The following is a 20,788-nucleotide window of genomic DNA, read 5'->3' on the forward strand; positions in this document are numbered from 1 at the left end:
CCTTATCACATCAGGGAAGATGGAGTTACAGAAAGATTGTGACTCCTGCAGGGTCACTTTTTCCTAGAACAGGCTGAGAGCCCCTCAATGCAGGGACAGCCCTTTCCTCTTGCAAACAGATGAGACCCTCCCCACCCAGAGACAAGGGCCAAGGAGGGGCCCACACGACAGGCTCCGGCTCCACAGCTGCATCTCCGAGGGACCCAAGGTTGAGAGGGGGTTGGCTGTGTGTCTCTCCCTCCCCTTTCAGATCCTGACGGGCGAAGACTGGAATGAGGTCATGTACGACGGCATCAAGTCTCAAGGGGGTGTGCAGGGCGGCATGGTGTTCTCCATCTACTTCATCGTGCTGACACTCTTTGGGAACTGTATCCTCTGTGTGGGGAAATGGGGACGTGCCCGGGCCTCAGGGAGAGCAGATTGGGAGGCACAAGGGGTGGGGGAGATTCAGGAGTCCCAGATACCAAGGTCCAAGTGGCGATGCTTTCCCTGACTCCGACGTTTGCAGACACCCTCCTGAATGTGTTCTTGGCCATCGCAGTGGATAATTTGGCCAACGCCCAGGAGCTCACCAAGGTGGAGTTGGTGGGAGAATGTTGCTGTGGCAAAGTTACCACCTGCTCATGGCAGATCAGGACCTTGCCAGGTGGGGGTAGGGGCTAGGGTCAGAGCTTTTGCCCTGGATACACTGTACCAGGGAGAAAATGCCTCCTCCCCCACCCCCAAAATAGACTGTCCATAATAAAGTGGCTTCTACAGCAAAGGAAGGGGGCTAAGGCAGCAGGGTTTCTACAGGAAACAGATGGCAAGCTCCACCAGAGTGCCCATGTATAAGGAGTGGGCAGTGTCAAGGGACTTCCAAGGAAGGCAGCAGCCTCTAGGATAGCAGGCATTGTCACCACCCTAAACCCGAAAGGGGGGGACAGATGGAGAATAACCCAGACAAGGTCCTGAGGCTCTGTGTGTGTCCCTGTGAGCTTGGGAGTTGGCTGGACTTCATCACTGAGTGGTAGCAGTAAAGAATTATATGTGCTCATGGTTCCAGGCATTGCTGTTATCTCCCTTGTGCAGAAGGGGGAACTGAGGCTCAGAAAGGCAAAATCACTGGCCCCAGATGGGATGATAATATCTGCTACTATTTAGAGCATCATGCTATACATGTCAGGTGCTCAGTACAGTTCTTGACACACAGGAAGTGCTCAATAAAGGGAGCCTTTGTAAGTCACTTGGCATGAGCAGGCACCTGGACCTAGAGCTCACATTTTACAGAGCTGGTAAAGGGAAGGCTAGGATTCGAACGCAGACTTGGCAAGTTCCAGGACCTAAGTTGTCTACCCACACACCCTGCCAGCTTTCACTTGAGCCCCAGCTGAGCGGGTAATGATAAAAATAAAAATAACAACAACCAAGGGAAATGTGATTGCCCCTCTTGTATGCCAGACACCAGAAAGCATAAGAGATAGGGAGTTACGGTTAAGCTCATTTCACAGATGGGAAAACTGGGGCCCGGAGACTTGTGACCTCACCACATATCTAGGAACTGAAAGAGCAGAGGTGTGACCCCTCAAAGAACAGAAAAGAGAGAAGAGTACAGGAAATGAGATCAGAAGGGAATTGGGGGGATGGGTGGTGAGAACCATCCATGTGAGGAGAAGTCCAGTTTTCATTCATGGTCAGTGATATTGGATTATCTGGACAAAACCTGGTGCCAGATGCCCCGTAGGGCAGCCTTGGACTCCCTGGGACTCAGGTCCACCTCAGCTAGTCATAGAGGAGGCAATATTGCTTTCAATAACACAGCTCACACCCCTGGGATAGCCCACAAGCAGAGCGGCTGGGAACGGTTGTACAGGTTGTGCACTGCACGAAGGAAGCTGGGCACCTTTTTGCAATTTGAGGGGAGGGTGTCAGGAGCAAAGGCATCTTAGGAGCTAGCGGTCGTCTGACCTAAGCCTTTCGCCAGCAGCCTCATCACATTAAAAGAATGTGTGCAGAATCATTCAGCCTTGGAGGTCCAGGCCTGGGACCTGCCTCAGCTTCACAGCCCCATCCCCAGTGCCTCGAGGTGTTCAGGCCATGTTCAGGGAACTGAACTGAACTGAGCAGACTTTGCCAACACTCCATCTGCCAGCCTTGGCAGGAGGGAGAGAGACTTTCGGGCTCAGCTCCGACTGGGGGAAACGGAAGTCTCCGCCACCCCAAGCACACAGCCACAGTCCTGACCCCCATGGAGCTGGCTGGCATCAGTGCTTCAGGGGCTGTTCCAGCCATGATCTCATCCAGGTTCTAAGACCCTATCCTCAAAGGCCATCATGGGGGAGGAGATACCTCAGGAGGGTGGGAGAAGGGGAAGGAGAAAGCTCATCTCCTGTGACGTGTCTTCCAGACCCTCATTCTTTCCTTCATTTATTCCACAAGCATTTCTCAGGCATTTAATATGTGGCAGGGACCCCACTAAGCCCCTGATGTGGTTGGGGTTTTTTTTTAATTTTTTTATTGAAGTATAGTTGATTTATAATCTTTTATTCGTTTCTGGTGTACAGCAAAGTGATTCAGTTATACACATATATAATTCTTTTTCATATTTTTTCCATTATAATTTATTACAAGATATTGACTATAGTTCCCTGTGCTATACAGTAGGACCTTATTGTTTATCTATTTTATATATAGTAGTAGTAGGTTTTTATCTCACTTAACCCTCACAGAAAACCTGGGGGGCAAATTCTCTGATCCCCATTTTACAGATTTTGTCATTCATTGAAAAGCATTTGGGAATTCCTTGGTGGTCCAGTGGTTAGGACTCAGCACTCCCACTGCCAGGGCCCTGGGTTCGGTCCCTGGTCACGGAACTAAGATCCCACAAGCCACAGCGTGGCGAAAAATAAATTAATCAATTAAAATTGAAATTAAAAAAGAAAAGCCTTTACTGAGCATCTACTGTGAACGGGGTCTAGGAGGCAGGGACATGGCAGGGAACAAAACAGACACATCCCTGCCCTCGTTGATATTCTAGGGGGAGAGATAGATGAGAAAGAAACTTGTCAGATGGTGATAAGTGCTAAAGAGAAAAACGAAGTGGGGATAGTCGAGGAGAGTTGAAATTTTAGATGAAGATTGTGAGGCACAGAGAAATTAAGAGACTCGTCCAAGGTAAGCAGAAAGTGAAGGCGCTGAGATTTGAATCCAGATGGGTCCAGAACTTGTGCTTCTAACTACATGCAACGTTGGTTAAACTTGAGCGTGTTTCAGACTCCACTGGGAGCTTATTGAAAATGCAGATTCCAGGGCCCAGCCCAGGTTCTTCAGGAGACATGGGAATCTGCATTTGCAGTGTTTCTTAGGCAGGTGGTCCAGGGACTCAGCTCTGAGAAATGGCTGGGTGTGATGCCAGGAGGAGGGGAGGCCTTGGGAGAGCAGGGTGGCCAGCGGGGTCCCACACCTGTGTTGTCACTGACAGAGAGTGTCCTGATCTGACCATTTCTGAGGTGGTAAGGTTGCTTCTTGCTCCAGACATCTCAGCACAGTGGGAGAGGTGCCCTGCCACCGCATGACCTTTTTTATTGGCGGGTTCATCTCTGGCCATTTCTTTCTTGTTGCTTTTTCTTTGCTTTTTCTTTGTTGGCTTTTCTGTTTTACGAATGAGGCCCTGCATGAAGGCTGAAGAAGGATTTAAAGCCCCAAAACGTCTTTTTCTGTGTGTATTTTTAAAACATCTTCCCCCATCCTCCTCCTCTCTAAACCTAACTGGCTGAGAATATAAGTTCCTCTCCTGATTCCCCTTCTGGAGGCTGTTGGCAGTGCATGGGATGGGCTGTGGGATGCCAGATTCTTCTGCACGTGGGGGCTTGTCAGTGTTCTTTAAAAGTCTTGGTTCAGAGAGCTTAAATGGCCCAGGAAGTAGAGTGAGAGGAAAATCTTTGCATTAATTTCCAGCTCATTGAGACAGGGTACAGAAAAATTTCCATTGTGGGAAGGGAAGGGAGTCTTTCTCCTTTTCTTCTGACTGTGTGTTAAAATAGCGTTAATAATGAGCTAGATATTGAGCCTGTACATAAAGGGGATAGCAGTATACTTAACTGACGGGCGTCCTTTCCAATCACTGGGCCTCGGCTCTGTTTGGTTGACACCCAGGCCACACCTGTTTGTAAATATCTGAAATGTTGCCCCTGGTTAACAATAGGGTCAGAGGTGAGGCCCCAAGGCCCAGTTCATGTTTTGTGAACAGGGATCACATGTGACTTTTAGGATGAACAAGAAGAAGAAGAGGCAGCCAACCAGAAACTCGCCCTCCAGAAAGCCAAGGAGGTGGCAGAAGTGAGTCCTCTGTCTGCAGCCAACATGTCCATAGCTGTGTAAGTGCCCCCAACTCCAGTATGCTCTCGGGGTCCTCAACCTCTGCACCCTCCCAGTCAAGAATTTGGGGGCAGGGAGCAGTCCCTGACTGGGTTGAGCTTTAGGAAGAAGTGCTTCTGCCCTCCACCCACTTTCACTCAAGAAATAATTAATAAGCCGGTACTATGTGCCAGGCACTGTTCTAGCTGCTGGGAATACAGCGTTAACAAGAGGTTGAGGTTTATAGGGAGGGCTAGGGGTGGTGAGAGTTATGATTTTAAGTAAAGTTGTCAGGGAAGGTCTCACTGAGAAGGTGACAAAGCCTGAAGAAGGTGAGGGAGGAGCTCTGTGGGGGTCTGAGTGAAGAGCATCGCAGGCAATGGGAACAGCATGTACAAAGGCCCTAAGGCAGGCACGTGCCTGGTGTGTTTAGGGAACATGAAGGAGGCCAGTGTGACTGAAGTAGAGTGAGTGAGGGGGGCCGGTGGGGGGAGGTGAGGGCAGAGAGGTGATGAGGGAGGACTTAGAATTTTGCGCTGAGGCAGGTGGGAGACATGGAGGGTTCTTGAGCTGAGGAAGGATAGGGACTCAGGTGGTCACAGGTGCCCTTTGGACGCTATCAGGGGAGCAAGGACAGGAGCCAGGAGACCAGGTTGGAGAAGACTGCATTGTTCCCTGCAAAAGAGATAGTGGGGGCTGGATCAGGGTGGTGACTGAACAAGTCATGGATGTAGCTGAATTCTAGACAGATCATGAAGGCAGAGTGGACAGAATTTGCTGGTGGATCAGAGGTGTTAAGGTGGTAAGAGTTAAGGTGTCTTGATTAAAGATTCGTGAACACAGATATTCTGAATTCCACCTTTGTTGGGTAGTCCTGGGATTTTGCATACTGTGGGGCGGTGCATAATGGGACAATGGGGAGGGGGCTTTCTTTCTCAAAGTGAAAGGAGATGGCTGTGGAAGGGGAGCCCAGGAAGGTACATGCTCAGGCAGGCAAGCCTATAGAAGTTGATGGTCTGTATAAAACTATCAATACACATAGAACCCCTGGAAAAATCTGTGTGCTCCAGGCAGGGCTTCAGCCCAGCCAGCACTCCCAGCCATGACCCCACTGGTGTTTTGCACCAGTGGATAGATAGGCACTGTCCCAAGCTCCCAAGCGCCCATGTCAGGGCTTCCAGAACCCGCTCCAGGTCAGTGTCCAATATGATTGGCTGTCTCAGAGGTTAAAATATTTTGAACATCAGGACAGCCCCCAGAGGCCATGTGCTAAAATTTGAAGAGGAATAGAGAGGTCAGTGGGGACATACACCTGGGCTGAGACCCCCATTAGACCGAAATGCCCAGCCAGGCCAGGATACCTTACTGGAACAAGACGCCCATCTGGGCCAAGACACCTGTAAGGACGAGACATCTGGCCAGGTTGAGTTTTCCACACAGGTTGAAACACCTAGTTAGGCAGGGATACCCAGCCAGGCCATGATACCCACCTTGACAGAGATGCCCACTTTGGTCAAGATGCACATCTGGGCCAAGGTACCCACCTGGGCGGAAATGCCCACCTGGGGCAAGACACCCACCAGGGTGGAGATACCCACTGGACCGAGATGCCCACCTGGGCTGAGACGCCTGTTAGCCCGAGAGGTCCATGCAGGCCACAATGCCCAGCAGTGCCCTAACCCCTGCGCCCTTCCATTGCAGGAAGGAACAACAGAAGAACCAGAAGCCCTCCAAGTCCGTGTGGGAGCAGCGGACAAGCGAGATGCGGAAGCAGAACCTGCTGGCCAGCCGGGAGGCGCTGTACAACGAGATGGACCCAGACGAGCGCTGGAAGGCCTCCTACGCCCGGCACCTGCGGCCCGACATGAAGACCCACCTGGACCGGCCGCTGGTGGTCGATCCCCAGGAGAACCGCAACAACAACACCAATAAGAGCCGGGCGGCCGAGCCCACGGTGGACCAGCGCCTCGGGCAGCAGCGAGCCGAGGACTTCCTGAGAAAACAGGCCCGCTACCACGACCGGACCCGGGACCCCTGCGGCTCCGTGGGCCTGGACACCCGGAGGCCCTGGGCGGGCAGCCAGGAGGCCGAGCTGAGCCGGGAGGGGCCTTACGGCCGCGAGTCGGACCACCACGCCCGGGAGGGCGGCCTGGAGCAGCCGGGATTCTGGGAGGGCGAGGCGGAGCGGGGCAAAGTCTGCGACCCGCACCGGAGGCACGCCCACCGGCAGGGGTGCAGCCGGGAAAGCCGCAGCGGGTCCCCGCGCACGGGGGCCGACGGGGAGCCCCGCAGGCACCGGGCGCACCGCAGGCCGGGCGATGAGGGCCTAGAGGACAAGGCCGATCGGAGGTCCCGGCACCGTGAGGGCAGCCGGCCGGCCCGGGGCGGCGAAGGCGAGGGCCCAGACGGCGGCGAGCGGAGGAGGCGACACCGGCTTGGCCCTCCGCCCGCCTACGACGGGGACGCACGCAGGGAGGACAGGGAACGCAGGCACCGGAGGAGGAAGTAAGTGGAAGCGATGAGAATAGTAGAAACGATAAGATGAGGCAAAGTGGCACCTGCTGGGTACCTGGTACTCTCCTGAGCCACTTATTTCAGCTTCTTGACAGCCCCCTCATTGTCATGGCCCCGTTTCACAGATGGGGAAACAGAGTTGGAGCTGACTTGCCCAAGGTAACACATCTAATAAGTGGCCTTAAACCCAGGTCATCTGGTGCCAGAAGCTGTAAACTATCAAGCCCTTGTACGTCTCAGGGAAACTCTACAAGAACTTTCCCCCAGAATTATACAGCTCTTCCATGTGCTTGCTGTGTGGCCTTCGGCAGGGACTTCATGTCTCTGGGCCTCAGTTTTCACAATCTGTAAAATGGAGATGGTGGGGTCTAATTTGGTCATTGCTCGAATTAAATGATGTAATATATGCAAAGGGCCTGAAAGAGCAGCTGACACATAATAAGTGCTTGGGAAATTTAGACCCTTTTTAGCTGTTATTGAGTCAATCGTTTTTCACCTGATGCTATTCCTGGGGGATTTGAAAAGCCACTCTGGGCCCTCAGAATTGAATGAAGAGCAGGGTTCAAGGCTTTTGGTGGCATCTTCCAGGCCAGCACCTCACCCAGTCAGAAATGACACCGTTTTTCGTAACAATATTTTGTAACACTCCTTAGAAAATCCTACAGTGATTGTACATTTAGGAGCCCAAACAACTTACATGTGTTCTTTCATTAGTTAACGTCCTCTTAGTCTTCTTTTTCTTTTTTAATTTTTATTGGAGTATAGTTGATCTCTTATTCTTCTTTTATTATATATCACCCGCCACTAGGGCATCCTTTTGATTTTTTTTTTCTTTTTTTAAAAAAACCCTCTTGTAGGGGCTTCCCTGGTGGTGCAGTGGTTGGGGGTCCGCCTGCCGAAGCAGGGGACACGGGTTCGTGCCCTGGTCTGGGAAGATCCCACATGCCACGGAGCGGCTGGGCCTGTGAGCCATGGCTGCTGAGCCTGCACGTCCAGAGCCTGTGCTCCACAAAGGGAGAGGCCACAACAGTGAGAGGCCTGCGTACCACAAAAACAAAAAACAAAAAACAAAAAAATACCCTCTTGTAAGTTTTTTGTGTTTTCTTTTTTCGGCATTAGGTATTCTTTTTTTTTCTTCCATTTTTATTGAGGTATAATTTACAGGCAGCACGGTATAAGTGTAAGGTGTACAACATAATGATTTCATTTACATACATCAGCACCATATTAATTTTTAATGATGTGTTTAAATGCTTCTGTTACATGCCATGTGCACTAAGCTAATACTTCTCAAAATTGAATGGGTGCACGAATCCCCAGGAATCTTGTGAAAATACAGATTCTAATTCAGTAGGTCTCAGGTGCAGCCTGAGGTTCTGCATTTCTAAGGAGCCAGTGCTGGTCCAGGGACCACACTTTGAGTAATGAGACCCTAGAAGACAGAGTGAAGCAATTCTGCTGCAGACACCTATACACAAAATCACCATGAATGAGACAGGTACAAATGCCAGCTGACTCAGGACGCAGGCTACTCGAATAACATGAGGGAGTTACCATCAGTGTTGAGATGTTCCAAAATGGTGAAGTTCCGTACGAAATAGAGTCTACTCTTCCTTTAATTTGTCCAGTGCTTGCATTCTGGGAAGATGTGATGTATATTTAAAACATGCAAAAAATACTTTATGCTGATACACAAAGCAGAGTTAGGTTGAAACAAAACACTCAGATCATTACAAGCAGAGTTTTCACCTGTGTGAGGGACATTAGCGAGTCATGAAGGAGAAAGGATAATTCTTCCTCGGTGCGACTGCCCTGCACATGGTGAGATACTTATATACCTGCCTCCCATTTCCTAAATGCCCACAATGCCCCCAATTATTATGGCATGAGGTCTCCACATAGCTCCACAACAGCCTCCTGAAAACCATTGTTTCTGAGAAGGGAATAGTGTTCTAGGCTAAGAACAGCATGTGTAAAGGCCCTAAGGTAGAACAGAAGGAGGCCAGTTTGCCATTTGGAGGGTGAGGAGAGAGGGGCAGACAGAGAAACTGAAGGGAGTGTAATAGGTCAGCAGAGCCTTGAGTCCTCCCAGGGAAATGGGAGGCCACTGAAGGGATTTTACGTGGAATAAAGTATTTAGCAGAGGACTCCATAATTAAGAACCAGTGGATCACTGGTGCTATTTTTTTTTTTTTTTTTTTTGGCCATGCCACGTGGCATGCTGGATCTTAATTCCCCAGCCAGGGATCCAACCCCTCTCAGTGGAAGTGAGGAATCCTAACCACTGGACCACCAGGCAAGTCTCCTGGTGCTATTATTTTAATACTACTAATATTACTGTTGTTACCATCCTTGTATTATATCTACTCCTATCATTGAAGGAGGAAGGGTGACAGGGACAGAAAGGCAGCACAACCTGGTAGTGAAGGGCAAGGATTCTGGAGCCAGAGGTCACACTGCTGCCCCATCACTTCCCAGCTGTGTGACTTGCAGCCTGTCACTTCCTCTCTCTGGGCCTCCGTTTCCCCATCTGTAAAGTGGGAATAAGAATGCTACCTACCTCCTAGGGTAGGTATAAGGTTCAAATGAGTTAATACATGCAAAATGCTTTAAATGGTGCCTGGCTTATAATAAGTATGCAGTATTAGCTATTATTAGTATGAATATTATTATTATTCACTACTCAGTAAATGTTAACTTTTTTTTTTTTTTTTTGCGGTACGCAGGCCTCTCACTGTTGTGGCCTCTCCCGTTGCGGAGCACAGACTCCAGACGCACAGGCTCAGCGGCCATGGCTCACGGGCCCAGCCGCTCCGTGGCATGTGGGATCCTCCCGGACCGGGGCACGAACCCGTGTCCCCTGCATCGGCAGGCGGACTCTCAACCACTGCGCCACCAGGGAAGCCCAACTATTTTTCACCATAGCAGTAGTAATAAGCATTTGATAAGTTTTAGCTATTACTATTATTATTATCACTATTACTATTAAGGCAGTTTCATCATAGACTAAAAAACAAAACTTTACATCCATAGCCTTTGGATTGTCCACTCAAACTCCTTCTTTTTACAGATGGGGAAACTGAGGCCCAGAGAGCGAAAGGGATTTCCCCAAGGGCAGCCAGCCAGCTGATAGCAGTAGTGTGATAAGAACCCAGCTTTCCTGAATTCCACAGGTGGCCCCTGCTCCCCCTCCTCTCCAGAGGAACAAAGTACCTCCCCCACTTCCACCCCCAAATCTGCACCAGGAGGGTACTGCTCACTCCTTTATTAATAGATGTGTCAGGGCTTCCCTGGTGGCGCAGTGGTTGAGAGTCTGCCTGCCGATGCAGGGGACACGGGTTCGTGCCCCGGTCCGGGAAGATCCCACATGCCGTGGAGCAGCTGGGCCCATGAGCCATGGCCGCTGAGCCTGCGCGTCTGGAGCCTGTGCTCCGCAACGGGAGAGGCCACAACAGTGAGAGGCCCGCGTACCGCAAAAAAAAAAAAAAAAAAAACAGATGTGTCAAACGCCCTGGCCAGGAGAGGCATTATTCATTTGGCTGATAAAAAGGTTCTCATTGGAAATAAAACTTCATGAAGATTCGGGCACTTTTAGAGAAAAAAATCCAAGACAAACATGTGCCACGTGGCGCAGCCAAAAAAATAGAATAAGAATGGCGAAGGTAAAATTTTATTCAAGAACATAACATACTAAACAGACATTTCAGTTCTGTATTATGACAAAGCCAGTGGCCCTTAACAGGCCTGCCTCGCACATTTCTCCTCTTGTCCTTCCTTAGGCCTCTCCCCAGACACACTCTGTGTTTTGATTCTCCAGAGCATTGATAATAAATATAATTGTTTTCTTTCTATTTCCCCTGTTTTCCCCCACTATTTCTACCTTAACCTCTTCCACTTCAGTTTTCCCAGGTTTACATGTCCCCCACCCCCGAAGCTTTCACTGGCTCACCCCAGGAAAAAGGGGGTGGAGCACACTCTGTTTTGTATCATTAAACAGTCGCTAACCCCTGATCTCCCACACCAGGTGGCTGAGCCCAGTGTCACCCCAGGGGCACCAACGTGAGGATGGAGCTTTCTCTGACTCCCAGTAAAAATCTATGGATTGCAGAGCATCCACCACTCCCTGATAACTGGGCAGTGCCTCCTGCTAGGCTTGACTGAGGAGACCTGCAAGACCTGCACCACCCTAGAATTAATATCTCGGCTATTTGCATACTAGTTCCACCTGCTCCCATCAGCAAGACAAGCTACTCCCCAAAAGGAGCAATAAGAGAGATACTGGACTTCTGAGCCTCACAGTTTATCCAGCAAGGGGTGGAGAGGAGAGGCTTCATTCTTTAATACCCTGATTCTTACAGCACCCCCAATTTGCCTTAACCAGTCTCAGCACCTCCATTCCATGCACACCAACTCATCCATTGCCCCGTTTTCTTCACTGAGTGGTGCTGTAGCTTAAGATCTCTAGGGCCAGAGTCCAACTCAGCCCTTTCCCAGCTGGATAACAATGGACAAGTGCCTTTGCCTCTCTGGGCCTCATCTTCCTCATCTGTAAAATGGGCCTGATCCTAATAGCACCTCAGATGGTGATTGTTGTGGGGATTAAATGAGTTAATATGTGCAGGTCCTAAGGATAGTGGGGACACAAGCACCTTCCTCTGAATTTAGGGACCTGAGCATGCCCCAGGCAAGATGTCCATAGCCCTTGGCAGAGGGATGCTGAAGTGATTAGCTGGCAAAGGGATGCAGTGCAGGACAGGCATTATGCAATCAGCTGCCTATTCCGGGCAGATGATGGCAGATCCCCAAGAGGGAAGGGGGAAGGGGCCTGACTTCAAAGTTTTCTGCCGCTTTTGAGTTCTCCTTGGAGACACTTGGAAATAAAACTTCCTGGAGATTGACACTAGGCCTCTGCAGGCTGAGCTTGTTAAAACTCCACTGCAAACAGAGCCAGCAGAAGAAACAAAAGCAAGATGAAACAAAGACCCTCAGATCCCCTTTCCATCCGAACAAGGGGCTCTTGGTCCATGTGTGAGGCTGTCCCTCTAACAAAACGTACGCCGTGATCTCAACTGCTGTGTTATTTAGTACAGTCTCTCTAGATGGTGACCAAAAGATTCAGATTCTCTTTGAAATGATAACTTCACTGAGCCTGCTTTTTCGTAGAGCTCTACTTAAAAGAATATACAAAATGATGAGAAAATATTCCCAGCCATCTTTTCATCTGATGTACACGTGCAAAATACATTCACCCCATCTCAACATCCCCAAAAGTCTTACCCCATCATCAGCTCAAAAACTCCAAATCTCATCATCTAACTCCAGTACTGGTAAGACTCTAGGTATGATCCATTTGGGGGCAAAATTTTCTTCCATCTGTGGACCTGAAAACTAGAAAACAAATTAGCTGCTTCCAAAACACAAAGGTGGGACAAGCACAAAAATAGACATTCCTATTCCAAAAGGGGGAAATTGGAAGGAATAAAACGTCTCTGGTCCCCAGCAAGTTCTAAATCCAACAGAGCAAATTCCATTAGGTTTCCAGGCCTGCGAGCAATGCTCTAGCTCTCAGCTCGTTCACACATTTATTCTTCACAGGAACTCAGCGAGGTTATCATCCCCATGTTATGGGTGAGAAACAGGCTGAGTAAATCACCAGTGGTCACATAGCAAATAAATTCCAGGATCTTCACTTTAGTCTCCATGTTATAGAGAAGGTTCTACTACTATTATCCCCAATTTAAAGATGAGGAAACTGGGACTTCCCTGGTGGCGCAGTGGATAAGACTCCACATTCCCAATTCAGGGGGCCTGGGTTCAATCCCTGGTCAGGGAGCTAGATGCCCACATGCATGCTGCAACTAAGAGTTCACATGCCACAACTAAGGAGCCTGTGAGCTGCAACTAAGGAGCCTGCCTGCTGCAACTAAGACCTGGTGCAACCAAATAAATAAATAAATATTTTTTTAAAAATTGAACAAACTCTACTAAGATTTTAAAAATAAATAAATAAAGATGAGGAAACTGAGGCTCAGGGAGGTTAATCAAGCTACAGAGGATCCCACAGCTAGTAGGTGGCATTGGTGAGACTCAAACTCAGGTCAGTCTATCAATCTAGGACCTGCTCACATGACTGAGAAGTGAGGAATTTGCCTGGACCTGCCCTTCTCCCTCTGCGGCCTCAGGGACACAAGCCTGAAAATAAATTACCTCATCTCTCATCTGCTTGCTAAAAACACCATGGACTTTTGCAAGTTAAAATGCAAAAATAAAACAAGAAAGAGGGTGCTGGTGGCTTAGCCAGTGGAAGGGCCTCCAGGGGAGGCCAGCTTTTTCTTTTTTCTTTTTAATTATTATTATTTTTCATTTGAAGTATAGTTGATTTACAGAGGCCAGCTTATTTTAAATTTTTAAGTGTTAGGTAGATTTAGGGTTACAGATTGCGCCTCAGGAAGCAAGCCTATGCTGTCCAGGGGCTTTGGTTCCTGTGATTGTACCTAATCTCCTGGGTGTTCGATGAATGGATACAACCTGAGGGCTGTCTTTTGCTCACTTCTGGTCTCTTGAGTGAGTGTGTGATGGCAACAGCCTGACAAAGCCATTTTCTTTTTTTAATTTTTATTTATATATTTGGTTGCAGCAGGGAGGCTCCTTAGTTGTGGCACGTGGGCTCCTTAGTTGTGGCAGGTGGGCTCCTTAGTTGTGGCTTGCAGTTTCCTTATTTATGGCATGCGAACTCTTAGTTGCGGCATGCATGTGGGATCTAGTTCCCTAACCAGGGATTGAACCCAGGCCCCCTGCATTGGGAGTGCAGAGTCTTATCCACTGCACCACCAGGAAAGTCCCACAAAACCATTTTCTAGTATGCCTAACTCACCCTCTCCGGGCCTCAGTTTCCTCATCTGTGTAATGGGAGCAGTAACAATTCAGGCCTCATAAGATTGTCCCAGAAGGTAATGAGTCAAAATAGAAGAGAGGCTGGCTCACACTATTGGAGGTTACAGTGAGTGCCAAGGATTCCCTGCACCCAGCAGCTGTGGGCTGAGTCTCCTGGGAGATCTCAAACTGCTTAGTAAGAGAGCTGCAGTGTCAGGTGGGGGTTAGTACGGGTGCTGGAGCCAGGTGGTCTGGGTCCAAGCTGCCTCTGCCAGCAACTGAGTGTGTGGCCTTGGGCAAGGCCCTTCGTGTTTCTGGGCCTTGGTTTCCTCATCTGTAAAAAGGGAATAACAGTACTACCCACTCCCTGTGGTTATTCTAAGGATTAGATGAGCTGACATGTCCAGGCTGGCACACAGCAAGTACTCAATATGTGTGAGCTCTTATGAGGAGGTGTGGAGGGCATGGGATACAGAATTGGGGGGTACATTTGAGAAGAGCCAGAGGGGTAAGTCTTGGACTGCAGAGCCCTCTGGAGAGAGGAGTCGTTGAGATTATAAACTACAGATGTCCTGGTGTTTCCGGGAAACAGACTTTGCCAGGGCCAGTGCCCAGGGATGGGGGAAGAATGGAGCCTCTTATCTGAGGATCGAGGGCCCAGAAGGGGTGTCTGAAGGCAAACAGAACAAACTGGGCGTCAGGTCCACACAGATCCATGCACAGGCAGGCAGAGCTGGGACCAGCCGAAGACATAGAGTGAGCAGGTAGCCACCCTCACCAGAGCCAGGGCTCCTGGGGGTCTCTGACAAGCTGGCAGTGAGTGTGCAGATGGGAGAAGGCAGGGGTTGATGGCAAGTCTAGGCCTGTGGGACTTCTCCTGGGCCTCAGTGTCCTTATCTGAAAAATGGGGACACTCATTTATCATTTGACAAGAAGTGACCCGGTGGGCTTCCCTGGTGGCACAGTGGTTGAGAGTCCGCCTGCCAATGCAGGGGACGTGGGTTCATGCCCCGGTCCGGGAGGATCCCACGTGCCGCGGAGCGGCTGGGCCCGTGGGCCATGGCCGCCGGGCCTGCGCGTCCGGAGCCTGTGCTCCGCAAAGGGAGAGGCCGCAGCAGTGAGAGGCCCGTGTACCGCAAAAAAAAAAAAAAAAAAAAAAAAGTGACCAGGCATTTGCCATGTGCCAGGCCCTGTTCTGGGCACTGAAATCACAGCTGTGAACAAGACAGACAAAAATAAACCCCTTGCCTTGCGGAGCTGATGTCTCAGTGGGCATTGAGGTCGGAAAAGCTAAGCAAGGACCTTTAACTTTTTCCTCTCCTTCTCCAAATGCACTGAGCACTCAGACTCTTTTCTCCTCATGTCCATCTGCATGGTGTTAATTATTTGAGTCACTGAGGCACCAAACCCCTACCCACCTCATCTCTCCCACTCTCCACCTTCAGCCATACCAGCCTCCTGAAACGTCAACAAGCTTATCCCCACCTCACGTCCTTTGCACTGGCTGTTCCCCCTGCCTGGAATGCTTTGCCCACCACACTTGTATCCCTGTGAGAAATTACCTTGTTCATTTACTGGCTGTGTGGCCTTGGCAAGAGACTTAACCTCTCTGAGCTTCAGTTTTCTCACCTGTAAAACGGTGCTGGTAATTATCCCTCTTAGGGCTAAGGACGAAGGAGTTATTGCAAGGCAAGTGTGTTACTGAAATGTTTGCTGTTATTATTTCTATTGTTATTTTTTATTATGTTAATGTACGTATATGACCTGCTTTCCCTAACTGGAATATTGGGAAGGGGCATACTTACTACAAGCATTTAAAGCCATGAGGCAGGGAGTTCCCTGGCGGTCCAATGGTTAGGACTCCACGCTTTCACTGCTGAGGGCCGGGGTTCAATCCCTGTCAGGGAACTAAGATCCCACAAGCCACATGGCGTGGCCAAAAAACAAAACAAAAAGATAAATCCGTGGGGCAATTCCACCCCTAAAGAGATGGTGTCCCTGTGTCTGCTTTAGCCACTCCTGGAAACATTGTGTGTCCCCATCCTGCCTCAGAGCTAATGGGAGACACACAGGCAGGGTCAGGAAGGTTTGGATTGGAGACATGCGGGCTCTGGCAGAAAGTTCTTTTCCCTTCTGATTTCTCCATGAAGGAGTAGCCTCATCTCTTAGGAAGCAGCCCCCCTGGCAGGAGAAGCACCGCACTGAAACCTGGGAGGGTGGGCACTTACACTCCCACAGGGTCTTGACCCCTAACAAGAACAGACCAGGCACCGGAGAGTTTCAGGACACGGCCCCTCGACCGCCAACTTGGACCTCGAATGGTGGAATCTTAGGCAGGATCTGGAGACATTCCCGCTATGTTCTAACTCACTTATGGGTTCTTTTTCATTGGCCTGCCTGCCACAGAGAGAACCAGGGCTCCGGGGTCCCCGTGTCGGGCCCCAACCTGTCAACCACCCGGCCGATCCAGCAGGACCTGGGCCGCCAAGACCCACCCCTGGCCGAGGATATTGACAACATGAAGAACAACAAGCTGGCCACGGCGGAGTCAGCCAGTCCCCACGACAGCCTCGGCCACGCCGGCCTGCCCCAGAGCGCAGCCAAGATGGTGAACAGCACCGACCCCGGCCCCACGCCTGCCCCACCTGCCATGGCCACCAACCCCCAGAATGCTTCCAGCCGCCGGACACCCAACAACCCGGGGAACCCGTCCAACCCCGGCCCCCCCAAGACCCCCGAGAACAGCCTTATCGTCACCAACCCCAGCAGCACCCAGACCACCTCAGCTAAGACTGCCAGGAAACCCGACCACACCACGGTGGACATCCCCCCAGCCTGCCCGCGCCCCCTCAATCACACCGTCGTCCAAGGTATGAGCTCCAATCTCACACATGAGCCGGCCTCCTGGGCTCAATCCCCAGAGGCTCAGTTGGGTGACTCTGGACAGTGACTCCGCCTCTCTGGCCTCAATTTGCTTCATCTGGAAAATGGGTAGAGACATAGTTCCTGCCCCCACAGGGCTGCTGGGAGAATTAAATGAGGTAATATGCAGACGATGCCTGACAAGTACACAATAGGTTAGCAACATTTCCTGCATCCCAAATTCCCACAGGGGAGCCAGAGAGCCACCATATTTGAGGAGTCAACGGATTCCTCTGATGGAAATCTGGGGGAGTCAGATGATTCTTTAGGCCAGCGCTGTCCAAAAGAAATGTGACACAGGCCACCTATGTAATTTTAAACTTTCTAGGGGAATTCCCTGGTGGTCCAGCGGTTAGGACTACATGCTTCCACTGCAGGGGGCACGGATTCGATCCCTGGTTGGGGAACTAAGATCCCGCAAGCCGAGTGGTGCAGCCAAAGTAATTAATTAATTAAACTTTCTAGTAGCCATGTTAAAAGAAAGAAAGAAGGGACGAAAGGAGAAAAGGAGGGAGGGAAGAGGGAAGAAGGAAGGAAGGAGTGATTTTAAAAATAAAGAAGAAATAGGTGAATTGAACTTTAATAGTTAAATCATATTTAACCCAAAATACTATTGATTTGTATCCAAAATGTTAACATGTCAATGTGTCATCAATACTTTCTAAATTATTAATGAGCTACCTTACATTCTTTTTCTCATACTCAGTCTTGGAAATCTGGCGTGTTTTTACACTGCATGCCACAGTTTGGACTAGCCACGTTTCAAATGCTGGACAGTGCAGGTCTAGGACCTTGAGGGATTGGCTGTTTTTGCACCCCCCCAACCTCCCCCTTGTAAGATTACGATCTGAGAAGCACCAGGAATTTGGAACTTACCCTGAGTTTATTATTTTTAAGATGATAATGGTAGCCCAGTTCTATGCAAAAGCTGTCCATGAGTTTGCTCTATAAATGCTTGCCACAGTCCTACAAGGCAGATCTTGTCATTGTGCCCATTTCACAGATGAAAAAACTGAGGCTCAGCAAGGCTCAGCCTGTCCACAGACCCATAGAGTGGCTAGGCTGCAGGATCAATGCTCAGGAGGATGGTGCCTCACCCCACTCAGGAGAGGGGTGTTAATGGGGGGAAACCCTGCAGTTTGACTATGGGAGGGGCTCAGTATTCTCATCTGTAAAGTAGGGCTGTTGGTACTCACCCCGCCTGCCTCCAAGTGACAATATAAAGGTCATCATAGGCCGGGGGTAGGTCTATGTTAGTTTCCTGTGAGGGTCCCAGCAGACTCAAGGCTGTAGAGTGGTTGAGAGCAAGCACTCTGGGGCCAGGCTACCCGGGTTCAAATCCCAGCTTTGCCACATCCCAGCCATGTGACCTTAGGCAAGCCACTTCACCTCTCTGTGCCTCAGTTTCCTCATCTGTAAAGTGGGGATCATAAAGTACCAACCTCATAGGGTCAGGTGAGGATTAAATGGCATAATAGGGTGCCTGGCACATAGTAGGCACTTTGTGTCAGCTGCTTATTGCCTGCTCTGGAGAGTAGGCAGGAGACCAGAGGTTTGTGGGAAATCGTGGAGGGAGCCCTGTGTTGGTTCTTGTCCCAACAGTGAACAAAAACGCCAACCCAGACCCACTGCCAAAAAAGGAGGAAGAGAAGAAAGAGGAGGAGGAAGACGACCCCGGGGAAGACGGCCCCAAGCCCATGCCCCCCTACAGCTCCATGTTTATCCTCTCTACGACCAACCCGTGAGTATGGCCCATGGCCAGGGCAGGGGGCCCAGGGCTCCCACTGGGGCAGTGGAAGTCAGGACAGAGGGCAGACCCAAACAAAGGGTAGTGGGGGAGAGTTGCCTCTAAGACCATTAGTCCATAGGAGACCTTTGAGCAAATTAAAAAATGATGTCCCTTTCTTAAGTCATATAAGATAGAAACTTATCATAAAGTACTGATTTTGTTGGAAAAGACCCCCTCCTGCCACCAACTAAAAACCACTGTCATAAATATCCACATCTACACTGTCTGTGATGTGAGAGGTGTCCCTTAGAAATGGCTGCTTGTGCAGTGCACAACCTGTACAATTGTACATGGCAGCCCTGGTCCCTGAGCTCTGCTCTACAGGGATTTGGATTTTGGGTAGATGATCTCTGAGTTCATGGCCCTCTGTCTTGGGCATCCTTGAGGAGGCTGGATTATTTAGGGGGGAAATTTATCGCATGTATGTCTTGGTGGCTCAGAGGTTGTTTTAGAATTGCATTTTTCCAAAGGGTATTTTTTGAAACCCTGGTCCCTCAAAATGCTTCTTGGCAAAGGAGAATCATGTCAAATAAGCTGCAGGGGAAACTGCTTTCTCTAACCTGCCTCTTGGAGCTCACCCTGTGCATTTACTTTTTTATGTGGTGGACATTAGCTATTTTAATAAAGAAATTCTTATGTGGCACTTAGCACCAGGCACTATTCTGAATACTTTACAAATAAAAAAATTTTCTCATAATAACCCTATAGGGGTTGGTACTTTGCTTATCCCCATTGGACAGATGAAGAAACTGAGGTCCAGAGAGATGAAGTCACCTGCCCGAAGTCAAACAGCAAGCAAGTGGGAGAGCCCAGACAGACTGCCTCCAGCATCCTTGTTCTTAGCCCCTCAGCCCTGCAGCCATTCATACAATCTCATGACATATTTATCATTATTAGCTCCACTTGAGGTTAATTATTTCATTATTATCTCATTAGCATATTAAAGACTCTGATAAGGCCTGCAATTCGTAATTTAAGTAACTAACTTTTTGGAGCCCCTACCATGTACCAGGCATATATTAACTCTTTTGATCCTCACATTCTTGTGAGTTAGGCACTGTTGTTATGGTCATTTCACCTATGAGGGCACTGAGGTACAATAACTTGCCTAAGGTCACTCAACTAATTGAAAACAAAAAAGGAAATCTACTTAACCCAGAATTTCCCAATTTTGTTTGACCATGTGAAATTTTATGCATAAAAAGCTTTTCATCTCCTACAGAATCAAGGACAATATTTCTTCAACTCAGCCTGTGAGTTAAGATGTCCCAAGAGGGTGGTTTGGAAGTGATGGGAACTTCTAAACAGAGATGTGGATATCTTCCCTCGCTGAGGGCTCCCCCTGCCCCAAGAGGGTCCCCAGATGAAGGAGCTTGTTACTCTGTTGGGTGTGGGACCTTGGGAGTTAGAGATCTCAGATAGTTGGTAGGTGACATAAGGAGATTACAGAGGAAGGGGCTCAGTAGCCTGTGGTCTGAGTGGACCTCTGCACGCCTACCTGTCCTCAACAGCCTTCGCCGCCTGTGCCATTACATCCTGAACCTGCGCTACTTTGAGATGTGCATCCTCATGGTCATCGCCATGAGCAGCATCGCCCTGGCAGCTGAGGACCCCGTGCAGCCCAACGCACCGCGAAACAATGTGAGTCCTACCCAGCAGGTTCCTTCCAGCCCAGCTACTCTGTCACGGGCCACTTTCTCCTGCATCATAAAAGCAGATAGCTAAGGTGGAATAAATGTTGGGGGCACCCCTGGGCACAGCCCTTGTGGCCACTGGTTGGGAGAGGAAGCTCTGATTCTCTTCTTGAGGAAGGATGTTTGTTCCTTGCGACTGTGTTTCTGTGTGCCTGGTGGGGAAGAGGTGGCCAAGAGGGGCTGAAAATTGCTGGAATCCCTGGTCGGGGGAGTGGGTCTGGCAGGATGTGGAGGTGCACAAGCTCTGCGTGGAATGTGGGGGGTACTGAGACAGGGGGTGCTCCAGAGGCATCTCCTCTGCAGTCAGGTCTCACCAAATGGACTTTTTTTGTTTCGATGAGAAGCTTTGAAAGAAAGGATTATTTTTGACTCAGAGACACCTCCTAAACTTTGAGTTTTCGGGAGAGCTAAAAAGCTCTCCGTCTGGGAGCCCAAGGTCTGCTAACAGCCCCTGTCCATCGAGCACTTGCTGTATCCCAGGCACAACCCCAGGTACTTGGGGTATCCCCATTGGACAGATGAGGAAACTGAGGCTCAGGGAGGTTTAGTGACCTGTCCAGGGTCACACAGCAGAATTCCAATTCTGCCCCCACTAGATCTCCCGCTGCTTCCCTCAACTGTCACCATTTATCAAACACCTACTGTGCTCATGTCCCCCCCT

At 49.7% G+C, this 20,788-nt stretch overlaps 1 protein-coding gene across 4 annotated transcripts in view; it reads left to right on the top strand.

Moving 5' to 3' along the window:
* CACNA1A (calcium voltage-gated channel subunit alpha1 A) overlaps window positions 1-20,788 on the top strand; it is a gene marked incomplete at both ends in the record, with an annotated part of 321,342 nt that overhangs the window by 234,967 nt on the left and 65,587 nt on the right. For 3 of the 4 annotated variants that reach the window (XM_079702108.1, XM_079702110.1, XM_079702109.1), the window contains 7 exons: window positions 251-368; window positions 509-576; window positions 4,249-4,355; window positions 6,037-6,840; window positions 16,129-16,592; window positions 18,247-18,385; window positions 19,945-20,074. In XM_079702108.1, coding sequence (XP_079558234.1) covers window positions 251-368; window positions 509-576; window positions 4,249-4,355; window positions 6,037-6,840; window positions 16,129-16,592; window positions 18,247-18,385; window positions 19,945-20,074 — 1,830 coding nt within the window. Of the gene's footprint in view, window positions 1-250; window positions 369-508; window positions 586-4,248; window positions 4,356-6,036; window positions 6,841-16,128; window positions 16,593-18,246; window positions 18,386-19,944; window positions 20,075-20,788 lie in introns of all 4 variants that reach the window. The other variant, XM_079702111.1, reaches the window with a different exon arrangement.

Source organism: Hyperoodon ampullatus (assembly GCF_949752795.1).
Source record: "Hyperoodon ampullatus genome assembly, chromosome: 4".
Classification (NCBI taxonomy): Eukaryota; Metazoa; Chordata; class Mammalia; order Artiodactyla; family Ziphiidae; genus Hyperoodon; species Hyperoodon ampullatus.